Source organism: Eretmochelys imbricata, chromosome 4, assembly GCF_965152235.1.
Source record: "Eretmochelys imbricata isolate rEreImb1 chromosome 4, rEreImb1.hap1, whole genome shotgun sequence".
Taxonomy (NCBI): Eukaryota; Metazoa; Chordata; order Testudines; family Cheloniidae; genus Eretmochelys; species Eretmochelys imbricata.
Window position 1 is genome coordinate 87,530,330 of NC_135575.1, and position 22,138 is coordinate 87,552,467.

Sequence of the window (22,138 nt, forward strand, 5' to 3'; positions counted from 1 at the left end):
AGAATGCAGTAGTATAATCAAGGGTAAACAAAGTTTACCCACTTCTCATTGGGAAATATGGAGTGTAGGTTTACCCATTTCTTTCTGTACCACCACACCACTGCCAGAATGTTAGCATTTCACACCAGCCTTGCCCTGGTGTAACTGATTAAATGAGTAGTAGGATAACAGTGAATCACGTTCTTTGTACTTAGCATTTATTCTTCATGTTCATCAGCAACTTGTGAATGATCATAATTTTTTTTTTGTGAGTGCTGGCAGTGGGTGTGGAGCTGTACAATCCATGCATAAAAGAAGTCTGAGTCCATACCCTAAGAACCTTGTACTCTAAAATGAAATGAAAGTCAGACATAATGGTGTTTAGAGAGCAAAGCTGAAAAAGTACCAGTGTCCAGATTATATTTCCTGAGACCCTTGGGGACTACAAGGTTTGGGGAAGATCCCACTACCTGTTCTCTGGGGACTAAACCCTGTCCCTGACAGGAAGATGGGGGGAGACAATTCTATGAAGGGATCCTTACAGTAACATTCTCCACCAGAGTCCCTTCCTGCAGATTTTCCTGTGGGAGTGGATCATCCATCCCCATGATATAAGAGCTGGTCTCTAAGCGGTGTAAATTCCTTATTTATAAAATATATAAATGGATTATTGTTTAAAGACTCCATGGAAGAAGAGTGTTTTAAGGAGAAGTCTGAGAAAGTGATGGTGGATGTTTGGCCACCCTGTAATATACTTGATAACTTTAAATAAAGGGGGGGAATGCTAATCATAATCAATTTCTACAGTGACTGGTGAGAACTGCCTTCTTGAATCAAGTGGTTTATTAATGCTAAACACACTGTGACAAATGTTAACTCTACAAGCAAAAGTGCATTTTCCCCTCTAGACTCTACAGAGTTGTTTTCAAGAGCAGCTGAGGCTCAAGGCCCAGGTGAGACTTCTGGAGTATCGTGTGAAACAGCAGCAGGTAAAAATAGTGCAGCTCTTACAGGAGAAGGAGATTCAATACAGTGACACCGGAGATGAAAACAGTGTTATTGACCTGGGAGAAAAAAGACAATACGCAGGTTAGAATTTATTTCTTCTTTTCACATTGTGTCTATTTGAACTCGTGTATATGTTTCCATGGCCAGTACAACAGAGACTTCAGCGTTACAGTGATGCTTTACAATTCCCCCAGGAAACTGTCCCACCAAGACATAGCATTCAGCTATTATCCAGGCCTTTGTTGTCTTGAGATCAGATTGTGCAATGCATTCTACATGGAGCTACACCTTAAAACTGTCCAGAAACTGAAGTTGCTGCAGAACATTCCAGCATGCTTTTTTAAATGCTATCTTGCCAAATTATACCTGCTCTAGATCTGTACTAGCTACCTGTTGGCTTCTGAGTAGATTTTAAGGTGATAACCTTAGACTTTAAGGTGACCTATAAAAACCTAAGAAACCGGACAGCTACCTATCCAAGAATCCACCTCTCCCCCATTGTGTTACTGCTACAGCTGCAGTGAATGATGGCATTCAAGATGGCGCTTCCCTCCGTATAAAATAAAAGGGGCTGGCTGTTTTCCATGAGGGCCCCACAACTTTGGACCTCATTTCCCACCACCTCAGTCCAAAACAGCTGATCTGTTGAATTAAAATTCTAAAACAGGTGAAACTCTAATAAAAAACAAAAAGTGTAATAAGAGCAGGGAAAGAATTTTTCATGCTTTAAAGAACATGATACAAATAAAGGAATTTAAAAAAAAACCCACAGCTATGGTCTGTTGTTTAGAGCCACATTCTTTAGGTATATAAACAGAGCCTGAGCTAAGAGACTGAAGAGAAAGGGCAAAGCCCTTTCAAACATGTTTTTAATCATATTTTTTCAGCTGAAAAATGAGTCTAACTCCCAACTGTTTTCAATTTAATTTTAGGAACACCCAGCAATGCAATACTATATGTCTTGATTTCTCCCAGAAGCATAGACACTACCAGCTCAACCAGGACACATGAAACAAGACTATATAGAACAATAAAAGTTAATAAAACTTTAGAATCCTATTGCTGGGTGACCAGAAGCCAGTACAGACTTCATATAATTTGTATTTGTATTTGTGACCTTAGCTTTAGTTTGGCTGATGATTTCGTTATTCAACTAGATTCTGGGCTCCACTCCAGCTGCTTTGTGCCAGCAGATCTAGCCTCTTTAGGATCCTCCCCACAAGTGCTGTAGAACTACAATGGTAGAAACAGGACTACCTCCAGTACTGAAGAATACAAAGGTGACTTAAAGCCACCATTTCATAAACCCTCCTGCCCTGTGCTGAACTCAGCTCAGCTGGAATGGAGGATTTGATCCTCTGATTTTTGCTACCTTAAGGGTATTGTTAAAATGAGACATAAATAACAGATAGTCAGCTGGGACTGCCACCTTTCTAATGGCTGGTAACCAGACCCTCAAGGCCCTGCACACATCTCCGCCTCTTCCCCCCAAGGCCCTGCTCCATCACTCGCCCCTCTCCCCCCATCCTCCCATAGGATTGCTGTTTCTGAGGTACATCTGCTCACACATCCTAGGGGTAATAAGGACAATCTGCACACACATAGGGGGATTTTCATTTACACTCATTTGAATTTCTTCATTTCCACACACATGCACACAGTGGAAAGTTTGCTTCATTAGCACACTGGTTCTGGAGAGCAGGGGAAGGGAGCTCCCCCTTTTGCACATACAGCTGAGGTGAAAGGGAGGACTTCCCCCTACATTTACATGGATGCCTAGATAGGGGAAGAGATTCCACTTATTTGCACCAGTACCTAAGAGAGAAGAAGGTCCCACCCACTTGTACACACAGTGGAAGAGTGGAAGGAAGAGAAGCAGATGCTCCCCCATTTGCAGCACACCCACCCAGTTCCTGTGTCCTGCCAAACTCCAGGCTGAGAAACTTACTGAACTTTCCCCAGTTGGGCTGTTGGGAGTGGCTGGGGCAAGGAGGACTGTGGGCTGTGATTCGCTGGGTGGCAGGGCGCTCAGCTATGATTGGCTGGGCTCTGTTCCCCTCCTCACGAGGGTGGTGTGCGTTCTCTGGGTAAGCATCTCTCAAATCAGAAGTGAGCAAGTTTCCACAGATCCAAAAAATTGGACATCAGGGCTTGTGAAATGGTACTTGGACACACAAGCTGAAACCCGGACTGTCTGGGTGAAAACCGGATGGGTGGCAATCTTATAGTCAGCTAACAGAAATCTCAGGTTTCTGCCTTTCACCCTTCATAGCCTGCTAAATCTGTGTCTAATACTAGCCAAGTGTAGACAAACACTAACACATGTCAGCCATTTGCCATCTCCAGTCCCGCTGAAGGAGGAGTGAAAGATTAGGAAGGACAGTGGACATAGACCACCCTACAATGACTAAACTACTGAAAATATTTTAAAAATTGTAGTTAGAGACCAGATTTCCAAAGGTATTTAGGTGCCTAAAAATGCTGATAGGCACCTAATAGTATTTCCAAAGGTGCCTAGCCAGGTTAGATGCCTAATTCCCATTGAAAGTCAGCATTAGACACCTAACCTGCTTAAGGGCTTGTGAAAATCCCACAAGGCACTAATCTGCATCTTTAGGTGAATGTGAATATGAATGCCCAATTGTCCGTATAGATGAGATTTTTTTTTCAGATTAAGAGCCTGATCTAAGTGCATCCTGTAACTGTTATTATTTTTTGTCTTAAAGTAGCATCTAGAGATCCTAACTGAGAGCAGGACCTCATTGTGTTAGGCACTGTATATAAACCTCATAAGACCCTATGCAGAGCTTGCACTTTAAATGGACAAGACAAACAGTGGATGAAAGGAAAGCAGTGCTGAGTACCCTGAACTCCCACTGAAGTAAATCAGCAGGGTCTCTCAGCACAACTGTAGGATTGGGCTCCATTTCATTGTCTCTTCTAATATTCAGGGCACCATATTTCACACATTATTGCCACATTAACTAGCAAGATATGGAGAACTTAATTATTGTTGGGTTTTTGTTGTCTCTGGTACTATGAAGAAAAATCCCCAAACATATCCCTCCTTTTCCCCATTTGTCCTGTCAACAACGCATCACATTCATTATTAAAACCATTCTGCCAGTGGAAGCAAGCAATCAGCTTCCATGCTGGGTGTGAAGCTCTGGTTTTGATCTAACATCTATAATGCTTACAGGACAGTGAGACTCTTTTAGAGACTGAAAATATTGTTACAGCTGGAGGGCATTTTAAGGTGAGAAAACATCAAAGTGAGCTGTAGCTCACAAAAGCTTATGCTCAAATAAATTGGTTAGTCTCTAAGGTGCCACAAGTACTCCTTTTCTTTTTGCGAATACAGACTAACACGGCTGTTACTCTGAAACTTAAAATTTCAAAAATTGTCAGCCAGCCACTTGTTCTAGTCCAAGGCACCATTTTGGCAGTCAAGGGTTCAAAAAAAGAAAAGCTTAATCACAGATTCATATTGAATATCTTCTGTTTCTATAAAAGACGAAGCTACTTTGATAGTTTTCAGGACATTTGTGTTGTAAGAGTACAGCAGGTTTGTTGCAGTTCTAAATAAAATCTTCTCTTCCTTCTGGGTCACCTCATTCAGTCACTACCCGAGTCCTAAAGGGCCAAATCTATCCATAATGTAAATCCATTGAAGTCAATGGACTCATACCAAGAGAATTTAGTCCAGTGGGCCTAATATGCTCTCCTCTCCGCATGCTGCTCTCTCCACTGTTCAGCTACAGTTTTCCCATGTCAGGTGTGTGCAGATAATCAAGAGCCAATACAGACACAAGCAGTTTCTTAGACAGGAAAGTTTGGATGCTTGGATAGCTGAGTTTCCAATGTATATTATATATATTCCATTCTACAGCATGACATGCCTTCTTATAATAAAGGCATGTCCTCCTCCCTGTGCCAACCCCTAAAACCCAGATTTCACCCCACAATCTTTGGGGGAGAATCTCCCTTCCTGCAATACTAACGGCCCCTTATACAGGAGAAAAGGCCACTGGATTGCTGTATTTATTAATAGTAATATCATTGTTGGTGGGGGTGGTTATATATTTGTATAGCATCCACAGTTCACAGGGCACTTCACAGAAAAATAAGGCAGTAAAGTCCTTGCCCCATAGGGCCCGAACCCTTACCTATCTCTATAGTCATGCACAGGCATCTTCAAGGAGCTGAGCACATCATGCTCAAATAAATGTTAGTCTCTAAGGTGCCACAAGTCCTCCTTTTCTTTTTGCGAATACAGACTAACACGGCTGCTACTCTGAAACCAGTGGATTAAGCACATTCTTAAGTACAGTGCAGACTTGGGACTCTGCTGAGAAAATCATGAGTGTTTGAAAATTTGAGACTATACTCTAAACTAGTGAAACATTCTTTACATTCCTCCCATCGACTGGCTTAGATCTTATTTACATTACTTTTCTCTATTATAGTCTGTTCAAACCCTGGCACAGTCTTTTGTTTTCAGTATAAACTGTTTATTTTCTGGTCTAAAACGCACTGGGGCTTTCACAAGGGAGAAAGAAAATAGTTCAGAATGTTCCAAACTGGCCCACAAATGCAATTAGAAAAACAAAATGTTGGCAGAACCCCAGCCAACATGTTTAGCAAGTTTTCAGAGGTAAATCTTACAGTTAATCACCTCTATCTTTGCCAGGAAAAACAGAAAGAGTTGAAAATTGTATGTCTTTCCTGTGTGACTGACAGTCTGAGAGTAGATTAGATATTAACAAAGAACTCCTTTCATATAAAAATTAACTCCTAGGAGGAAAAAAAAGATTATAGAATTATAGAATTATTGTGCATTCGTTGGGCCTTATTCTCTGAACCTTAGTCAGTCACTTATACCAATTCAAAGTGAGAGCAAAATAGTATCAAATCACAATGGGAACATTTTACATACCGGAGTATGTGAGTTTGGACTCATGCTTTAGAAGGTGCAATAGTGTACCAGGTTCAATGTTTATTATTTTTCTCCTAACAGTGATGATTCCGTCCTGCTGTTTGTGGCTATTCTACAATGAGCAAAATTCTGTAGTACGTGGAAATCCCACTGAAGTTAGTGGGTGTTTTTACATTTGAGGAGGCTGTACAAACATGTAATTATGGTAATCAATGAAAATGATAAAACACAAAGATAATATGCAAGTTTTATATTTTTATATTTTTACCATACATTGATTATGCTGATGAAGGTCCCTCTTTGTGAAGCTTGTTTTCAGTAATAAGTAAAGGACCTAAAAAAATCTGTTTTCAACTGATATTTTGAAAGCAGATTGTGCAGAGATCTACAACGATGGACATAAACGCAGTGGATTTTACAAGATGAAACCTCTTCAGAGCCCTAGTGAATTCCTCGCCTACTGTGACATGTCAGAAGGGGGAGGCTGGACTGTTTTTCAGAGACGTTCTGATGGCAGCCAGAAATTTGATAGGTAGGTGTTGGAGCCAGCAGTTACAAACAAACCACAGGTATCTGAGACCAGGTGAGACCAAGTTATACATTAACTCTAAAGCTATCTCCGTAAGGGACGATCAGTGGTGAAAAGAGAGGAATGATGATTTTGTACGTAAGCCACCAGACTGGAACACCAAAGTTCTTGGTTCAATTCCTGACTTTGCCTCAGACTCTATGCCCTGGTCTACACTAGGACTTTAGGTCGAATTTAGCAGAGTTAAGTCGATGTAAACCTGCACCCGTCCACACGATGAAGCCCTTTTTTTTTAATTAAAGGGCTCTTAAAATCGATTTCCTTACTCCACGCCTGACAAGTGGATTAGCGCTTAAATCAGCCTTGCCGGGTCGAATTTGGGGTACTGTGGACACAATTCGACGGTATTGGCCTCCAAGAGCTTTCCCAGAGTGCTCCATTGTGACTGCTCTGGACAGCACTCTCAACTCAGATGCACGATTGTCTGCCGTTGCTCTGACGCAGGGAGGAGCGACTGATGACATGGCTTACAGGGTTGGCTTACAGGGAGTTAAAATCAACAAAGGGGGTGGCTTTACATCAAGGAGTATTTCAGGCAGGACTTCACGGAGGGTTCCAATAAGAAATGGTGCACCTAAGTCATTGTTCTTATTGGAACAAGCAGGTTGGTCTGGCCTCTGATTGATACATGGCTAGATTTACCTCGCTGCATCTTCTCTGTGAGTGACTGCAGTGTGACCTAGAGGAATGAGTCCCCTAGACGGGGGGTGGGGGGGGGGTTGCAAATGAGTACAAAACAAATCTGGTCTATTTCTTGTTTTGATACACTCCATCTATCTTTTACATCTTTGACTGGCAGCAGACGGTGCAGAAGGACTGCATACCATCCTCATCTCTTGCCTGCCCGGCAGAAGATGGTACAAGAGGACTGCTAGCAATCCGTATCGCCTGCCTGCTCACCATAAGATGATTCAATAGGATTGACTGCAGGACTAAAGAGAATGACTTGATCAAGTCACTGCAAATTTAGTCCCTGCGCCCATGTCTGCCCAGGCGCTCCTGATCGACCTCAGAGAGGCGACCAGGAGACCTCGGACATGACGATGATGGCTACCAGTCCTACTGTACCATATGCTGCCATAAGGCAAGGGGTTGCTGCTGCTGTGTAGCAATGCAGTACCACGTCTGCCAGCACCCAGGAGACATACGGTGACGGTTACCTGAGTGGGCTCCATGCTTGCCGTGGTATGGCGTCTGCACAGGTAACTCAAGAAAAAAGGCGCAAAACGATTGTCTGCCCTTTCTTTTATGGAGGGAGGGAGGGAACGGGGGCCTGATGATATGTACCCAGAACCACCCGCGACAATGTTTTAGTCCCATCAGGCATTGGGATCTCAACCCAGACTTCCAATGGGCAGCGGAGACTGCGGGAACTGTGGGATAGCTACCCACAGTGCAACACTCCGGAAGTCGATGCTTGCCTCGGTACTGTGGAAGCACTCCGCCGAGTTAATGCACTTAATGCACTTAGAGCATTTTCTGTGGGGACACACACACTCGAATATATAAAAACGATTTCTAAAAAACTGACTTCTATAAATTCGACCTAATTTCGTAGTGTAGATATACCCTATGTGTGGCCTTGGGTAAGTTACTTAGGCCCAATTAAAGTAGTTAAGAATTAACCCAACTTTAAGCATCTTTTAAAAACAATCCACTGAAACCCTTGGGACTACTCCTGTGTTTTAAGTGAGGCACATATTTAAGTACCTTGCTGAATCAGGGTCTTAATTATTTTGTTCCTCATTTGTAAAATGGGGATAATAGCAACTACCTACCTCACAGTGTTGCAAGGAAAAAATCAATAATGTTTGAGGTGTTCTGATACTGTGATGATGCGGGGGTATGTCAGTACCTAGATGCTGTACCTAGGAAAGGGGATAATATAGGTAAATTGGATTTATGAGCTGCTGCTCCTTTCCCCACTTATCATGTCCAAATGAATTTTGGCTATATCCTCTCTAATCAGAACACCCACTGACTATCAGTAACATTGGCCTAATTATTTGTAGTTAACACTACAGACACATTAAATTCTAACTATAGTAGGCCACAGCAAAAATGGTCATTTGCTGCACTGGGGTATTTTCTTTGACAGCAGTATTTGTGGTAAATCAGATGTTCATAGCACCACTGTCCCACTGTGTGTAACTAAGTTCATTTTCATGTCATTAATAAGCACTGAAATAGTATCTGACATGTTTAGAGTTCTGTGCAAATACTAAACTAGGGAATCCTTTAAAAAAACACCTGTGACGCAGGTAAGCATATATTAAAAATAGTTGGAAAACTGGGGAGGAGAGAGTGTTCTGTGGAAAACCTGGTCTTTTCAGCAAAAAATTGAAAACCAAAATAGTTTGATTCAGAAATGATATTTCAGTGTCCCATGGGAGTGGTAGTTCAGGCGCCTCCTGAGTCTGTTCTCCTCTATAAGCCCAAGCTCCTGGGTTGGACTACATCTCCCATGATGTACCATGTGAATTAGGGAATCCCTGGCTGTGGTGCATCATGGGAGGTGGAGCCTGCTCTCGGGAACCCAACATATAGAGGAGAATGGGAACATGAGGCAACTGAACTACAACTCTCATGAGTCACCATGGTGGCATATCTGAAACAAAATATTTATGTACTTGGCTGAAATATTTCAATTTTTGGCTGAAAACCAAAATCTCTTTGGTTTTCAAGCACTTTTTTGTGTGGATTTTGTGTGCATGGGTTGGGTTTTGTTGTGGTTTGTTTTATTTTATAAATTGGTTTTCAGGCATGAGGGTTCTATAAAAAATTTAAACTTTCTATGTAAAGCAGGTACTACTTGGGGGAAAATTATTTTGTTGAAAACCCCATTTTCTGTCTTTTTTTTGACAAAAATATTAACTAGTTTTAGTAAGTATTACTATCCTCATTTTATAAATGGGAAAAACTGAGGTACAAAGAGGTTAGAGACACAATAAGTCAATCTGGGAAAGGGAAGATTAGAATTCAGTAGCTCAAAGTCCTGATTCCCAGCCCTGTGTTCAGTCTGCCAGACAATACTGAGTCCAATATGGTTTTAATATTGTTACATAACTCATACTCAGTTAACATTAATGATGTTACATGCACTACCCTGTTACCATATGTTCCTGATAATCTTTGCAGCCTCATGACCTAGTCTGTAATAACACACTGTAGTAAATGAAGATCTTTAAATGTCTGACACGTTGTTTACTTCTTTTAATTGTAGTGAGTACACCCTGTATTATCCATTATGTATTTCATAGCGCATGCTTGGCTAGCCTCTTTTACAAACTCTTAAACCTCACTGCTAGATATCTCTGCAGTCACCAGTAAACAATACCTTAACATACAGAAACACAAGTGAATCTTGAGGCAAGTTCATTATTAGCACATTTTCACAGTCATATATTGCCATTTCATGTGACATAAGCTAGCAATGTATTTGGTTTTGTCAGTTGATATCTACAGTAATTTTGACAGGTTTCAGAGTAACAGCCGTGTTAGTCTGTATTTGCAAAAAGAAAATACAGAGACTAGCTGTAGCTCACGAAAGCTTATGCTCAAATAAATTGGTTAGTCTCTAAGGTGCCACAAGTACTCCTTTTCTTTTTACAGTAATTTTGTGTCTTTGCTCTATTTCGCTAACTTTTTTTCCCTTTTAAAATGCTTTAAATACCAATAGGAAAAGTGTTCTTCTGGAATTGTACTTTTAACCTAAAAACTACTCAGCACATTTTATCGATTAACAATAACTAGTCCTCACAATACCCTTGTTGGTGGTGTGGGTTGATCCTGAGAGGCTGAGCATCTGCAAGTAGGCGAAAAGTGAGCAATACTATTTCTATTTTTCAGATGGAGGGAAATAAGGTTTTAGTTCATTGATTGACTGAAATTGAATTACTGTGCCTTTACAGTGAAGTAACTGAGATCAGTATTAACCCCAAAGAGATTACAGTAAGTGATTTATACAAGACCACAGCGGGAGTGTGATTCTCTCTTCAGGACACTCAGAAACATAAGCCACTGTGTTACTCCTCTGCCTCAGCAAGTGAGAGCTTTGCTACTGTTAAACTGTATGTCAGCTCTCTGACATACCAGTCTGTCTGCCTTGCCAGCAAACTCCTTGAGACTCTTCCATTCTAAACCTTCCTTGCAGGTAACAATCAGTAAAACCTAACTCCTGAGTTCCCCAGAGATGTCTTTCTGCAGTGTCCAGTCCCTTTCACAGAGACAGCGTGCACACCAGCCTGTTAGGTTACCTGAGGACTCATTCTTCACTTAAATATAATAGCAATGAGATGGGTTATAGTAAAACTATTAATAAGTTTTTATTAATAAAGTACAGAGATTTAAGTGATACTAAGCAAGAGAAAAAGACAGGTATGGTTACAAACAAAACACGCATTCTAGTCACTAAAACTTTTCATTTTAGCAAGTTACAGTCTTTGCCTAAGCAGTTCTCACTTACATCCGTTTACCAACATATTTAGCCCTTCAGGCCAGGGGACAAAACTTGCACAGACACAGAGGATAGTGTCCCTTTTCTTCCCTAAGTGATGGATAACTAAGGGGTTCTCTCTCCTTTTTATAGTACAGGAAACCTTTGAAAAGCAAACCCAGACAAAGTTCCTCTCCTCTCCTGATGTGTGGACACCATGCTGTCTTCCTCATCCCTTGATCAATTTTCTTTTTCAATTGGCTTAATCACTTCACTTCCCTTACCTGTAAATGTACTTCCATTGTCTCTGGCCTCTCCTTGCTCAATTTACATTGGAGACAAAGGTAAACAGGTGAAACAATGTTCCTTTGTCTATGGCAAACCTGTTTATCTGCTCTACTCAGGTTGCTTGATCTGAACATATTTCAGGAATATATTTCCAACACATATACACAATTCTTTACACACTGACTGCACATACGTCACACAGTAATATTAGGGACCACTGTATCACCAGTTCTTACATGATACCTCACAAGATACTCTTTGGCTAAATATTCTGACAACAGCGGGTTGGGTGCGACCTTTGCCTGTTGGCATAAAGGGGGCTCTTAGGGTCACAGAGAGTCTGTCAGAGCCACTCTAGAGATGGAAAAATAAAGAGCTGCTCGAGCCTAATTTTAGAGCCCAACCCAACCCTGACTTGACCACAGCCAATCTGAACCCAGCCCAAGCATGTTGGGTTGTTTCATACCCGACCCAAACCTGACACTAGTATTTTGGTGCTGTCAGGTTCAAGTCAGGTTGCAAGGGTCTAACCTCTGGCCCAGAATGCATTTTCTTTACTTTGTTTCTCCATGGAGCCATTGGGGCTCATTATCCCCTAGCCCTGCTCTCCCACCACAGCCCATCAGCTGCTCCCAGCCCCAGCCAAGCACTGCACACCCAAAGGGTGGCCAGTTTTCCCCTCTCCCTGGCCACTCCTCCCAGACCTGTGTTAGTGCCACTGCTTCAACCTTGGAGGTCAGGCTGGTGGGCCTTCCCCCTCCCCATTCTCCATGCCCCAGATCTGTTTCCGGCAGCTCCTTCCTGTAGGGTCTGGCTACATGCCCTGCCTGCTGGCCACAGCTGCCTCCCTGAGCTGTGCGTGCTGTGGAAAAAGAGGCACGGCAATTTGACACCACAGTACAGTGAGGTGGCGGTGGCCAGCAGGAGCAGGGCAGGCAGCCACTGCTGTACCAACCCCCAGTGCAGCTTGTGCTCAGAGACTGCCTGACTCAACTTGAGCCTGAGTGTCAGGTTGTTCTCCACCTGATCCATCCTGAACCTGACACTTTAGTCAGGGCTCATTGGATTTGCGTTCCATTGCAAGGCAAAGGAAACAACGATTTTATCTGATCTGTCTGGCATTTCTAGTACTCCCTTCACTATAGCATCTAGGCACCAGAGAGAGACACAAAAATGGCAGGGCCTATCAAAAGACGTGCCCCTAGCTCAAGGGTGGGAAAAGCAAGGTGATGCTACAGCTTACAAAACAGTAGCAGCGAGATCTGTAGAAGTTTCATAAGCTACTCAGTCAAATCACAGAAGGTATATTATTTCTGATAAAATGCTGTGTGTGACACTCCTACACATAAACTTTCATTCTGTGGTCACCCGGGAAGTGTCTCTTCATTGTACACATTTAGGAGATGATTACTGGAATTTAGGCAAGTATGTTATGCAGGAAGTCAGACAAAATGGTCATAATGATACCTTCTGACCTTAAAAGCTATTGTGGCTGTGTTTCTGGAAACCAAGCTTTAGTTTGGGTTTCAGCTGCCAGCATAAAAAACTAAGGACCTCCCACTTCCATGTGTGTAAATCAGAAGTAACTCCAGTTAAGTTAATAGACTTACACTAGTTTAAAACCAAGGTAAGTGAGGTCAGAATCATGCCCCAAAAAGTAATTTATTAGTGACTTGATATCATATAAGACTGTGAGATTAAAACAGTGGTGTAGTTCCTAGCAAACTTATTATCCTCTTTCATTATCCCAAATCATTAGTTTCAATTTTATTTTCAGAGTCTGGGCTGACTATGAACAAGGTTTTGGAAATTTTGTTTCAACAAATGGTGAATACTGGCTTGGAAATAAAAATCTTCACTATCTCACCAATCAAGGTAAGATTTGTACAGAAATATTTTTCTTCCTTAGCGGCCTTTGCAATACAGGCAAATCCACCATCTGTTTCTGCCTGTTACTTTGTTTCAGGACCAGGTTCTGATGCAATTTGCACTCGTGTAAATCCTGAGTCACACCACTCATTTGAATGGGGTTGTTTAGAATTTACAACAGTGTAAATTAGATCAGAATCTGGATCTCAGTTCCTAATAAAGGATTCAAACCCTCATTGGACCAATGTGTCAATGGTGTGCAGGGATCCTCTACAGAGCAATGCTCTGCAGTACATAATGCCAGCATCCCCCACGCCCTCAGATCCTTCCTCCCCATAGCAGACCTGCATCAGTTTAACTGACAGTCCTGACCCACTCAGTGAACAGCATCGGTTCCATTTAGTCAGGACTTGTAGTGGCCACATATGTGACACAATCTGACTGACAATGCGGGTCTGGGTGTTTTCTTATTTCTCCTACTCCTAGGAATGCTAGCAGTGTCTCCATATTTCTAATAATTAAAGGTAGTTAATCTCCTATTGTCCTAACATACCTTCCTCTAAGGGCTTGTCTACACTTAAAATATTGCACTGGTGCAGCTGCACCACTGTAGCACTTCAGTGAAGATGCCACCTACACCAACAGGAGGAGTTCTTCCATCAGCATAGGTAATCCACCTTCTGGGAGGTGGTAGCTACAAGGAGGGTTAGGTTGGTTTAACTGCATCACTCAGAGGTGTGAGTTATACTGACATAATTTCCTAGTGTAGACCAGGACTAAATTATTGCTTGTTAGATCTTATGATTCAATTTAGTGTACTCATTCCTCCTCCCAAAACCTTTAAAAGGCAGACTTCCTAAATTACTCTGCTGACAGTTCACAATGGCATCATGCCCCTCATTGCTCAATCAGCCTTTGAACGTACTCTCTCCTCAGATAAGAAATCGAGGTCAATGGGGTTGAATGGGTGTAAGTGAAAGAAGAATTTATGCTATGCATTCAGGGCCAGATCTTCAATTGTCTTAAATTTGGCACAGCTCCACTGAAGTCATTGGAAAGATGTCAGTTTACACCCTCTGAGGATTTGGCTCTGATTGTTTAATTTACTAATCTACAGAGGACCCAAAGCCTCAAATTTTGGATTTGGATGGTAATTCCCCCAAATTTTGAGGAAGAGCAAATCCAGGATTATGGCTGGATCCTCTTTCCTACCTTCATCAGCAACTCACAAATCCTACCAATATGAGAGGGCTGGGTGGCTTACACTGGAAAACTTGTACCAGTGTAACTCCATCAATTTCTGATACAGATCAGCCCCATATGTTTTGTGGAGGGAGAAATACTAATAAAAATTAATTTTAAATGTCTAAAATTTGATTCCAAGCATTGTGGTCTGTTATATGCTCACCTTTAAAGACCTTCATGAGAAAATGTGGCTTTAGCAGAGGCGATGCATGGGGGGGGTGCATGGGGGGAGACGTGCCCTGCCAGATTTGCTGCTTGGCTTGTACTGAGCATGCTCAGTAACACTGCTGAAGCTGGCTGCCCTCACTCTGTTCCCCTCCCCCACACTACTGGCAGGCACAGGTTGTCTCTAGACGTTAGTGACTATTATAATTTGTATTCTTGAAGTATATCCCACACCTCTTTATCTTCTTTCTTCCTCACCACTTAAGCATTTCTTGCTATTCCTTGTTTTACAACAATTTTAGGAGCATAATTTAAAGAAGATGTTGCCAGAACAATATTAGTTTTATAGAAATTGCTGTGATTTTTATTCATATGAATTTGTCCCATAACTTTTTAAATATGTAAATGCAAATATGAAAATAAAAAGGCTTGTGGGAGCAAAAGAAGAAACATAAATAGGATTTTAGTCTTTTTACATAGCACAATGGCTTTATTCTGAGGAATGCTGAGAGAGGTTGATTTAACATGAATAAATATTTGTTGTTGTTTTGTTAAGGAAACTATACCCTAAGAATTGATCTCTCTGATTTTGAAGGAGAAAGGCGCTTTGCACAATATAAACGCTTCAGAGTTACAGATGAAGAGGTAATAAAATACTGAATAACTTAGTTAATCGGTTAATTCATTTTTTAAATGAAAGCTTGGATTCCGTAGGCAACAGAAAAAATATTATGGAAGGCCATATAATTATAGATTCCACAACTTTCATATACATATATGGTTTTCTAATATCTCTTATTAACACATTTTCTTTCTCACCAAGACCTTAGAATTTTGGATTATGTAATAATACATTGGTTTAAGTTCATAAATTGGTTTTACACAATCATACTTTGTGCCTGTCTTTAAAGATTTTAAATTAGTTTTCTGGTTCTTCAGCAACCTTTTAAATAATAGGCAGTTTTCATAGAACTTTGCTGATGTTATCAATGATGTTGGTTACAAAGATTTTTTGACATGAAAATGTTCAACATAAGATGAAGTTTTTATTAAGCAAAATTAGCTCTGTTAAAGGGTAAATCACAGAGAATATTCTTTGTTAACAAAGGCCTTGATTCAGCAAGGTACTTAATTATGTGGCTAATTTTAAGCATATGAGTAGTCCTGTTACAGTCATTCACTAGGACCATACATGGTTAAATTTAAGCAATACTTAAGTACCTTGCTGAATTGGGGCCAAATGGCCCAATTATGCTGAATGCCTTCTGGTAGGTGCTGAGTACCCTAAACAGCCACTAAAGTAAAATCCAATTGTTTTGGAGGCAGTAGGAGTTAAAAGCATTCAACGGCTAATAGAAGCCCTTCAGCACCTTGCAGAATTGAATCCTAAAAGCCTGCTTTTAAACACGTATTTAAAGTTCTTGAAAATTCTTTTGTCTTACTGAGCATCATCCCAGTTGCCTTTTACACTGTGTTTAAATGGCAAGAGCTAAATGACATGCCATTTCTGAGTTTATATTAAATAACAGTGAATGGAATGTGTATATTTCCTAGTTAATACCCATATTTGTTAATAACACCCAGAGATTAGTCTAATTTTTCTCTCTCCATTTTTCATTAGAGCTCATACCAGCTGAGCTGTGGTGAATACTCTGGCACAGCTGGTGACTCCCTAACTGGGGGGTTTCACCCTGAAGTGAAATGGTGGGCTGATCACCGAGGAATGAAATTTAGTACACGAGACAGAGACAATGACAACTATGAAGGGAACTGTGCTGAGGAGGAGACAGCTGGCTGGTGGTTTAACAGGTCAGGTATTTCATGAGAGTACCAATACTAGTGATTATGATATCTCCTGATTACATATGATGTAGAAACATATAATATTAGGTGGGATTAGCACAGAGGTGGGCAAACTACTGCCCGTGGGCCTCATCCGGCCCGCTGGACTATCCTGCCCAGCCCTTGAGCTTCTGGCCAGGAAGGCTATCCCTGGCCCCTCCCCTGCTGTCCCCCATCCCCCGCAGCCTCAGCTCGCCGTGCCAGCGCTCTGGGCGGCGGGGCTGCAAGCACCTAACAGGCAGCACGGGTGGCGCAGCTGCCAGTCCTGCTGCTCTGAGCGGCATGGTAAAAAGGCCGGGAACGGGAAGGGGTGGCTGGATAAGGGGCAGAGGGTCCCTGGAGGCAGTCAGGAGACAGGGAGCAGGGGGTGGTTGGATGGGGCGGAGGTTCTGGGTGGGGGCAGTCAGGGGACAGGGAGCGGGGGGGTTGGATAGGTGTAGGAGTCCTGAGGGGCCTGTCAGGGGGTGGGGGTGTGGATAGGGATCGGGATCGGGACAGTCAGGGGACAGGGAGCAGGGGTGTTGGACAGGGGGTAGGGTCCCGGGAGGGCGGTCAGGGGACAAAGAGCAGGGGTGTTGGATGGGTCAGGGGTTCTGAGGGGGGCAATCAGGGGGTAGGAAGTGGGAGGGGGCAGATAGGGGATGGGGGCCAGGCTGTTTGGGGAGGCACAGCCTTCCCTACTCGGCCCTCCATACAGTTTCAGAACCCCAATGTGGCCCTCAGGCCAAAAAGTTTGCCCACCCCTGGATTAGTATAATTAATTGTAATTGGGTAATCTGTCATTGACCCCTATCACAGACACCTTAGCACTTGCCCACATGACTGAGCCTGACCCTTGAACGAACTCCTTGCCTGATACCCCTGTAACACACCATCTCTAGCTTGCACTGGACTGACAGAAGGGATTTACTATGTGCTGGGGTTTGCATTCCAAATTCTCACTTGCTGTCATTCTGTATCTATTCTATCTCCAATGTACAGTTTCTCTTTAAGGTCTCTGACTTTCATTAAAACAAGTCATCTTGAACACACATTACCACTGCTTCCCATTCTTGCATTTTCCCAGTATTTAGCTAGACCAGATGTGACATTTGTGCAGGCTCTATGACAAGTTAGTGCTAGCGGTTGAGTTAATAGATGCCTAATGTTAGGGGAACCATTTTTCACCCCACTTCACAGGGTCTCAAGCTCATTGTCCATTCATCAAGAAAGGAATGCACCCCCTTAATTAGTGGTTGTTCTCAGAGCGATTATTCTGAGAAGGAAACTTCCTTAAAGATGATGAAGTCAAAGTTTTTAAAATGTAACATTTCTTATACTTGTGCATGCAAGGTGACGCAGAAGATTGAACATAAATGATAAATAACCTTGGCCTTGAATATATGGGCAACTATCTGTATAGGTTCACTTGAATAATAAGATAAATATAGCTGCAAGGTGCAATTATGCAATATAATTATGCAATATATAGCTATAAAATGCAGTTCAAAGAAGCATATTATCACAATGCAATCTCAGTTCACTTGGGAAGAATTGCCAGGCAGGATCAGCTCCAATGTGTGTGTGTCTCTCTGTGTCACCCTTTGTTTCCCTTTTTAACCCCTCACTTCCCAAAATTCAATACCACTTTCTTTGAGAGGACTGAGATAAGTTAGGCCGATCTCATTACCTGTAGCCACCTCATAGGTTTGTTTCAAAATTAATTTTATCTTTTAGCATATGCTAGGGAAGGAGAATCAACATAATGGATAGTGCAAGGAATTGGGTACAGTATCATAGGAAAACCACTTGTGGACTGAGTTTCAGTGCTACTTAAAGCTACAATTATAGATATAGAAAAAAAAAATCAGTTGTGATCCTGTTCCCAATTAAATGAACCTCCAACCCTAAAATTACATAGGATTGTGATAACGTATCACAGCTCTCATGTATGATGAATCACCAATGACTATTAGTCAACTGAGTCCATTTTCCTCAAAACAAATCTCTTATTATGTCTGATAGCTCAGGCAAAAGCATTATACTTTTGTGGAAATAGCTGCATGACAGGATTTGACAGCTCTTTGTATCTAATATACTATTATGATTCATATCATATAAATACCACAGATAGCTAGATCTTGCGGTGCAGGTTTCTATTAGCTGTGGGTCTTTCTCTCTCTTAAAGTGATAATACTGTCTTGTAGCAACTATGCTCTGGATTAAAGATGAAAGCTGCTAATGAAGTTACCCCACTTCCATGATTCTGCCATTTTGTTGAGTAAGCACTTACTACTGAAGTGAACACTGAAACACTCAGCAGAATGCTTGCAAATATCGGTATTCTGCCCACACAAAAGAACAAAGCAAGCAGGCAGAGTGAAATGAAAGCACTGAGAGCACTCATTTGTCATGCTCACATTAGCAATCATGGATTGGGGGAGAACCAGTGCTCTGGATTGGGTTATATAAAGTCTTCCAGCTGGGTAGGAATTTGTTTTTCTATTTAAAATCTGTTGAAATGCAATTTTTGCCTTAAAAAAATTAAGGGATCAGGAGACAATAGGAATGGAAACAGGCTACTTCTGAGGTGTGTATATGAGCCTGCCAGGTTTGGCAGTGTAACTTTAAAAAAAGCATACCTTTATTACTTTTTATTTTGTATGAGCTGAGTACTTAACATATGTAATCAATAAATCATATGCCAGTTGTGTTTCTTCTGCATGTCTAGTTATTTCAGTGTCCAGACTGTTACATAGTATTTGTGTAGTTTTGTTATTGTGCTTTTTTTGCTCCCCAGCACCAATTTAAGAGTTGTTATTCTTGGCTCATGGTACTTTCAAAAAAAATCCACTTGTGTCCATTTCCTCCAAAAGAAGGAAATGCAGTAAAGGAGTCAGTAAAGAAGTCCAGTAGCTAGTCACCATCTGTTACCCTCTATGCCTTTGCTGAGGAAGTTTGTGCTTGAGTGAGTAGTGCAAAGTAAACAAATGCCTACCCAGTAAGGAAAGTGTACGACATATTGAGCATGTCAGTTCTGTCATCAGTTTATCCTTTTGAAAATCAAAACCACCTTTTATATCTGCAGGTCATAAACTTTCAGCTGGTATATGGCATGATTCAATTTTTAAAAAGTGTTTGCAACGAACAACCAGCTAAATAAGAATTTTAATATATGGCTTTTATTATTATTGCTTCTATTTCAGTTCTTTGTAACTGTTGAGTGTAAACATGTGCAAACATACCTAGAGAGACTAACATTTGCCAATAGTTATATCCTTAAAGCTCATTCTAGATTGTTTTCTGTTTGAATTCTACCTAAAGTCAGCTTTCTAAAATCCATCATAATGTGTGACAACTAGCTACTAATAACAACAAAATACCAACCCAACAGTTGTTATAATCTAGTATTGGAGCTATAGCTAAACAGATTCACTACAATATCCTGCAAAAAAAATGTTTAAATGTCTATATAATCACAATCATTCCTTCTTCTTCATGGAAACAAAATTAATGAGGGAGAGGGGCTATAGCATAGCAAAGTATTTCTTTGACAGTTACAAATGTAACTTATACTGTTGCAATGTATTAGAGAGCCAGAGAAGGATGCCAATTGAAATGGCAACTCAGATGATCCAGCTATTGGAGGATGGCCAGAATGGCTATATTTAACTTGTAGAGAGATTTCATATTTTTCCAACAAATATGAAATCAGTAGTTTAATAGCTGAGCTGATGGTGATTATTCTTATTTTTGCATGTGAAACTCCAACTGTTAGCAGTAAATGCAGGATTTAGAGCAATTGCTCCAAAACAACAAACAGAGGAACGATGCCACGTTCCTTTCACAAAGTTTTCATTGCCACATACCCTTGTTGCTAGGTATGATCTTAACAAGTCTGGAAACATTCTCTAATGAAGCAGATTAGCAGGCAGAATGTCAGGGAACTAATGGTGTTAAAGGAATGGAGTCAAGGAACAAAGGATTTTTTGTTTTGGAGCCGCTAAGAACCCTTGAAATTGTGCCCTAATTTAGCCTTTATTGTTTAGTGGCATTGAGCCCCATGAATACAGATTCCTGCAGCTGTCAAACTAGACTGTCATCAACATAGTGATTTTTTTGGCTCATGCAACAACTACAAATCCCTGAAGCTTTTAGACAAAACAGATTTGTTTAATTAACATGAATGTCTTATTTTTGTTTTCCCCTTCTTTCCCACCAGGTGTCACTCTTCCAACCTGAATGGTGTGTACTACAAAGGACCTTATACAGCAAAGACAGACAATGGAATTGTTTGGTACACATGGCATGGGTGGTGGTATTCTCTGAAATCTGTTGTTATGAAGGTCAGACCAGCAGACTTTGAACCCAATGTTGTTTAAATATCTAGTTAATATAATTCATCCAGTTAATCTTTTAGCAAATCCATTCAAATTAAGCCAGATGGGCAGATTTCTCCCTCCACCAGCCCTGCTCCCCTGCCTCATTTATGCCTGTATAAATCTGGAATAACTTCATTAAAATCAGTGGTGTTATATGGGTATAAATGAGAATAGAATCTGGCCTTGAGCCTGGAGATACAAATAACTTGTATGGGATTGCTAAAGAGACCGGTCAACATTCACCCAGGGTTTATGGCAACTTTCACCCATGTAGCATACTTAGCAGTAGATCCCTAGAAGCAGGGGAAACTTCCACTTGACTGACAGGCACAAGGGGGGCCAGGACTTCCCCAAAAGCAAGCGGTATTGGTCAGGAAGGAGGAGTGCAGTGCTATTGTAGCCTCTGCTGGTGAGGCTCCTTTGGAATCCCCAGTGGAATTCAAAGCAGCCTACAATGCTAGAACCTCTGAGGAACGACAGCAGTGGGAATCACCTGTCCTTTCCTAGGACACAAGAGACTAGGCTGGTACACAGGTGCAATTTGTACCTTCTGTGCCTTCTGGAGAATGGGGTACAGGAGGGGGTGCCAACTTGGCCCACACTATTTTGGACTTTTTTTCATTTGGAAACCATCTATATCGAAATCTATGCACAATAAATAGGATTTAATGGAAAAATTACAAAATAGATTCACTCTATTGTCCTAAAAAGCAATGTGACTATATATTACACATAAAAATGACATTAAAATCATGTTATAGGCACCTCGTTTAGTGCACAGAATGGACTGTTTCTGGGAATTAATCCTGGTTGTGTAGAATTAAGGTGTTGTATGTAGGAGTCCTGTGTCATTTGCTGCAGAAGTTGAAAGATGTGTAGTGAATGAGGCAGTAGCTTGAATGAAGAAAAAGGATGGTCTTGTGGTTAAGGCCCTTTTGTTCTGTCCTGGAAAATTGGGTTCTATCCCTACTGCTACCATATAGTTCCTATGTGATGTGGGCAAGTCACTTAAACCAAACTTTTCACAGATGGCCACTAATTGTGGGTTCCTCATTTTCTGGGTGCCTGACTTGGGCACTCACAGCTGCAACTGAAGTCAATGGGAGCTGTGCTTTGAACATACAGAGTGCTATATAACTCAAAGCACTCTGAAAAATCAGGTCCTAGTTGTTTCAAATTGAGCACCCAAAATTAATGGTTCTGGAGCAATTTGTATACTGGGGGTGCTGAGAGCCATTGAACCAAACTGTAAACTCTGTATGTGATTGACACCATTTCAAACCATGCTGCACCCTTAGTTCCAGCACCTATGAGTGGACATGCTGTGCACTGAATGGGGCAGGGGTCCAGTGGAAAATATAATTATGATCCTGTAATTAAAGACTGTATCATAATACATACGCACAGGGGAGCCAAATTAA

The 22,138-nt window shown here is 41.4% G+C and overlaps 1 protein-coding gene across 1 annotated transcript in view; it reads left to right on the plus strand.

Moving 5' to 3' along the window:
- Positions 1-21,294, plus strand: part of FGL1 (fibrinogen like 1) — a 64,358-nt gene extending 43,064 nt beyond the window's left edge. Inside the window, exons 4-9 of the mRNA XM_077815576.1 lie at positions 888-1,068; positions 6,296-6,455; positions 13,013-13,110; positions 15,071-15,159; positions 16,136-16,323; positions 20,558-21,294. Coding sequence (XP_077671702.1) covers positions 888-1,068; positions 6,296-6,455; positions 13,013-13,110; positions 15,071-15,159; positions 16,136-16,323; positions 20,558-20,717 — 876 coding nt within the window. The 3' untranslated portion in view covers positions 20,718-21,294. The remainder of the gene's footprint in view (positions 1-887; positions 1,069-6,295; positions 6,456-13,012; positions 13,111-15,070; positions 15,160-16,135; positions 16,324-20,557) is intronic.
- Positions 21,295-22,138: the final 844 nt, after the last annotated feature.